The sequence below is a fragment of the Macadamia integrifolia genome, unplaced genomic scaffold (genome assembly GCF_013358625.1).
Source record: "Macadamia integrifolia cultivar HAES 741 unplaced genomic scaffold, SCU_Mint_v3 scaffold1834, whole genome shotgun sequence".
Lineage (NCBI taxonomy): Eukaryota > Viridiplantae > Streptophyta > Magnoliopsida > Proteales > Proteaceae > Macadamia > Macadamia integrifolia.
Genome location: NW_024868374.1, coordinates 42,532 through 48,090, shown reverse-complemented (window position 1 = coordinate 48,090; position 5,559 = coordinate 42,532). Strand labels below are relative to the sequence as shown.

Below are 5,559 nucleotides of genomic sequence, written 5' to 3'. Positions count from 1 at the left end.
GTACAACAAACATGTCACTGATGCCTTTATACACTATGATTCAGAGTGCCCCCATAAATTTAACTTTTCACATCATACAAATTAGAGAGCACAGCATACAACCTGGAGGATAGTTTGTGCAGCCACATGATGCTTAACTCAATAGCGTTTTTGTTAAACGTTGCCCTTCACTTGTATGTTGCAGTCTCACCTGAAGTGGAGAAAAAAATTAACCAGAAACAGCAACTCATCTCCACCATTATTAACTTATGGGAAAGACTTTGTTCTCTGTTTTAAACCTCATCTAGAATTTGAGCTTTCCAGTTGGCACTTGTCCAACTGAGCCCAAATACTTTTAAGATAATTCTTGTATCCAAGGGAAGCAAAACGTTTAGCAGTTCCAATATAGGAGATTCAAATAATTAGCAGCATTATAGCAGAGTGATCTTGGCAATTGGTGCTGAAAAACAATCTAATTTGGATTCTTTACTACATAAACATGTTACGTTGTAAATCAGAACATCAGGGAACCACTAAAAAGTTCCCCAATTGAACCCATTGAAAATGATATGGGTCCTGATTCATAATATTCTACATACTGAAAACTTACAAGCCAATTTTTGCCAACTAGAGGAGAAAAAAGTTTTCTACCTATTCATTTGAGCTATCTTCGCTCGAGTCTGGCAACATGGGCAATGCAGCACAGCAGAACATGTCCCGGTCCTTAAGGAGAAGACAGCTTCCATCTAAATTCCATTTTAGATCAGTTACAGTAAACTGTGGCAATGGATAGGAGTGGTGACTCTTCAACTTAAGAAACACCTCTACAAAAAACCAAAAAAAGAAAGACCAATAACATTTTTCCTTTTTTGGTAAAACAGGCCAATAACCAAACCTACATACATCAAGATATAACTGAAAATAAAATTCATCACCGCGAAATGAATCATACAACTCATCATTGTCAAATGAAATCAAAACCCCATAGCATATGTTATGCCTCTTCGTCGAGGTGTTCTAACCATACTTTCCCAGTCACATCCCTTGTTGATCCTAGACCAAACCTTCAGATCTTTCTGGAATTCTGGTCATGCAACTGAGTTTAGTGGTCTCTATGTAAAGGATACCCTGTCTTGGTGTATAATTTTGATCCGCAAATTTCAGGCTTCCTTTATACTGTAGAATTGGTCATGTATTGGTATGGTGAAACAGGGCACATTGGACTTAGTTTTCTTTTGATTTCAGGTTATTGTCAATATTGAAACTCAAAAGGAATAATAAGCAAGCCAAAATAAGTCATTATTTATCCTTCAAATAGCCTAAAGTGATATGGATAGTAACATAAACAAGAGAACTAGAAGATAATCAAATCTTCAATTGCTGCTGAACCTTAAGTCTTTGTCCAGACTATTCCATTCTCATTTATCCAATGACAGATTTCAATTTGGCCTGAGCCAAGACCCAGTAACTTAAAAGCAAGATGATTTGGATTCCAAGTTGATGTGTCATAGTGACATGCCATGATCGCACGATTCACTGTCTTCCGAGCATGTATATCAACTGCATATACTCTTACTTTCTGTATGACATGGCAATAATAGACTTGAAATATGAATGACTGGCTATGACATAAGGCTGGTGATTCAGAAAGATTTCCATATATGAGTTTCACAACTCCAATTGTGACATTCTCATAAGATCCTTCCACACTTTCAGTACTCCATAAATGAGCATAGTGCCCTAATTCTTTGACGACAAAATCAATAAGATCCTCGGCGGAAGTTGCACAAGTTCTCTTCTCACCTTGAATGGGGCTCTTCTCACATATTTCAAGGGTGTCTTGTATATATTCATCCATGTTTGATTCATCTTCCACACCAAAAAGCTTCTTCCATTCCTCAATATGGGCAACAGAAAATGGCATTTTTGATGCTATAGATCGCAGCAAGAATGATTTATATGACATTGGATCCCTTAGATCAGGGATAGGCATGACACTTCCCTCTTTGACCATCGACTTCCGGAAATATGGCAATCCCCCTTGGCTGGCAATTGACTGGGGTGTTTCATTCGGAAAATCATATTTCACTTTGGCTTCATTCCATAAGGCTACTGGTGGGAGGGATGTGCAGCCCGTTGTCTTCTTCACCAGTGCATTTGTAGAACAATCAATATTAGCTTGCTTACAAAACGAACGCAGGTTGGAAGCCAACTCATTTTTCTCCACAAGTTTCATAAACACTGCCACATGATGGGGGCTTAATAAAGAAGCCTTTGCAACTAACCAGTGTGGAAGGTGTGGAAGACCAATATGCTCTTCCCAGTATTGTATGAAAGCATTTTCAGATTGAGAACCCTACAATTTTATGAGTAAAAATTAACAATCAAATGAAAAAGATAAAACAAGAGCAAACAAAAACAAAGTTGGATTGAATGGATAATGGAAAAACATCATTTTTCTTACACTAAAGTGTGTTACTATCATAAATCCTAGAACAGAATGGAATGCATCATGGATAAACTGTAAACAGAGGATGGAGAGAGTTGGGTCTTTGCCTTTGTAGGAATGAGCTGGTTTGGTTGAATAGAGTGGGGATGATTGAATTTATGCTGGAGGAAATTTTTTGTAGTACCACAAATAAAAAAGGGGGAGGTATTCTGGTACGTGCCCCAGTTTACCTATTTTGGGAGAGCAATGTAAGATGAGAAATGGGTTGAAATTGGTTGTCTTGATTAGGAGGTAGCCAATCCTCAGTCTCCGTAGAGAAAATTTTAGGGTTTCAAAGATGCCCTTCATTCCCTTCATAATCGTACTTAAGAGTTACAGAGAATGTGGTTATCCACTATGAAGACCCACGTTCCCCCACTCCTTGCACACGTGAAATAATAACTTCCATGCACTAACCGTCCCACTCATATATGATAATAACTTACTACTAACTTACTAACTACTTCTACTAACCCTTCTCACATGCGATAACAACAATTTCATAACCAACCCTAACTACCTCCACTACCACTGCTTACATGGACATGATGGACACATAACAAATCCTCCCTGCTGAAATTCGGCTTGTCCTCAAGACGAAAAAGAAGGAAATTGTTGGAGTAGGTCCTCATGATTTTCCCAAGTGGCGTCCGCTGGAGAGAGTCCTTGCCATTGAACTAACACCTGTGTGATCCCTTTGTGAACTTTGGTATCCAAGATTGCCTATGGTTCAACAAGGATATTCCCTTCTGTTCCCACAATTTTTGGTAGATTCCCTTGAACTAAAATATGTTGTCCAAAGGAGAAGTGAAAGACTGGATGGATGCGTGAGTCATCCGGAAGCTTCAATTTGTAGGCGACCTTCCCTATCCGATAAATGACTTGGAATGGACCATAATATCTAGGTGCTAATTTCTAGTACTTCCTTAGATGTTCAAAGTGTTGACGATAAGGCTGTAACTTGAGGTACACCCAATCACCAACATCAAATTCCCGCTCCTTAAGCTTCTTGTCATAAACCTGCTTCATCCAGTTCTGTGTTTCTAAAAATATAACCTTCAAGGCCTTAAGCTTTTGGTCCCTAGCCATTAGTTGCTGGTCAACAACTTCCACCTTGGCAGTACCTGGGAGACAAGTAAGTAGGGTGGGTGGTGGCCTCCCATAGACAATTGATGAGCACATTTATGTGTGAAATCTAGGATAGTAAAACATGCATTTTACATATTTAGAATGGAGCTACCTTGGGTTTTACTCTCTTTTTGCAGGTTTTATATTTTCAAGGCCTTAAGGACTATCGGGCGCTATATCTTTAATTTTACATGTAAAGAGGTCCTATTTCTTTTCATGGTTGCGAAGAAGACGAAATTCTGAGCAAGATGGACGTGTTCAATTAGAAGTACACATTCGTTTGGTCACCTGTACAAATGATTATTCTTTTTAGGCCAGAAAAAGAATAATGGATCAGAACTGAACCAAGATGCAGAACCAGCCCATTTGCAATTGTCCCAGAGGTACAAGGAATATTCCAAATGCCAACAAGGATCAATGGACCACATCCTTAAGTGATTGAAGATTTGTTTTTGGTAACAACAACTATCTAGTGTAGTTGGTGAGCTATGGTGTGCAAAATTCCCTTGCTCACCAAGAGGTCTCAAGTTCAAATCTCATGGTTGTTTTTTTTAGAGAATTTTGTTGAAGATTTCCTGCTTTTCATTCACTTAAAGCACTAAGGGCATGGAGGGGATTTCCACATCAAATTAGAAGCAAAGAAAATCGTGGAAGGGTTCCTGCACCAGAAGAGAAGAAAAAAAAAGGAAAGAGAAAAAAAGGGGAGAAATAAAGATTGCCCAAATCTTCTCTCTCCTCCATATCATCACCCACCAAAATATTGTCCAAATCACACAAAGAAAGAAGAAAACCGTCCCTTGGAGGGAGAAAAAGAAGAGAAATAAATTAGGAAAAAAAAAGGAAAGAAAATAAGCAAACAAATTATAGGAAATTTCTCCAAGTTTATTTCTCTCTTCTCTCTCCTCCATCTTGGCACTTTTGGACTCAAAAGATCTCATAATCAATTGTGGGTTTCTCCTTTTTAGGAAAAAGAAATTTGTTACCCTACCTCCCAATTCCCTAAATACAACTCATGTAAGAGGAGGAGAGACAATTCATTCTTTTTCTAATTTTTTTTTAGTTGCTCTCTCTTTCTATTGCTCTCTCTTTAGTTTTAGTTCTTCTTTATCTTTTCTTTAATCACTTTTATCTTTTTTTTTATTTCAATTAATGCAAGCACTCTTTTATTTTTATTCAGCCCTTTTATGTTTATGATTTATGCAATTGAGTTGTAATTTTTTAAGTTATAGTTCTAGGCTTAGATCTAGGTGACAAGATCACGAGCCATGGAGCAATTTTTTTTTTTCAAGATTTGTTTTCTCTAGTACTAAAAATTTCAGATTTGGTTTATTTCAAATATGGTTTTTAGTACTGGTAGTATCTCAAATTGATCAAGTTTTCAGTTTAAGGGTTGAAGTTCAAGTAAGTAGGCTCCTTCAGTAGTCTTCTCTCCCCACTCTCATTCCCTCTTCTGACTACCCTTTCTTTCTTAATTTAGGATTTTAATTTCAGTCGTTACATTATTGCTATCCCTTTCCCCCAAGGTTCATGGCTAGTGTATGTGTTGGCTTTGCCCCTCCTAGCCATAGAACCATCAATTTATTGCTTTTATTTTAATTGTCTCCCTTTCCCTAAAGCTAAGTAGAGTAACCCTTGTAAGAGTGACTCTCTGGTCAAGTAGGGAAGCTCATATTATGATGCATCCCTCGGGCTAAGTAGAGAAACCTACTTGTGAGTCTCTCTCTAGCTTTATCCCCTTTCTTTTACTTTATTTTTATTTCAGCATTTTTTTTCCTTTATTTATTATTATTATTTTTTTTTTAATTGCGTGGGTTGTTTATTTTCAGTTATTTATTTATTTAATTTTAATTGCGTGGCTTGCGTCTTTAAATTCTTAGATGACGAATGGTTAGGACGTTATTTTAGATACATATGTTTAAGACGGTAATTAGAATTAGATCACAACCATTAATCGGTTCACTTTC

The 5,559-nt window shown here is 37.3% G+C and overlaps 1 protein-coding gene across 1 annotated transcript; it reads right to left on the bottom strand.

Moving 5' to 3' along the window:
- Nucleotides 1-1,369: 1,369 nt before the first annotated feature.
- LOC122064945 (BURP domain-containing protein 16-like) lies at nucleotides 1,370-3,649 on the bottom strand. The gene is made up of 2 exons (XM_042628728.1): nucleotides 3,440-3,649; nucleotides 1,370-2,335 (listed from the first exon to the last, which is right to left on the bottom strand). The coding sequence occupies exons 1-2, from the start codon at nucleotides 3,647-3,649 to the stop codon at nucleotides 1,370-1,372; spliced, it is 1,176 nt and encodes a 391-aa protein (XP_042484662.1).
- Nucleotides 3,650-5,559: the final 1,910 nt, after the last annotated feature.

Excerpts from the sequence above, each read along its gene's own strand:
- LOC122064945 (XM_042628728.1), bottom strand. The coding sequence starts at position 3,649 with ATGTGCTCATCAATTGTCTATGGGAGGCCACCACCCACCCTACTTACT. Across the intron at positions 2,336-3,439 it reads AATTTGATGTTGGTGATTGG|GGTTCTCAATCTGAAAATGC; the intron begins GTGTACCTCAAG and ends ATAAAATTGTAG.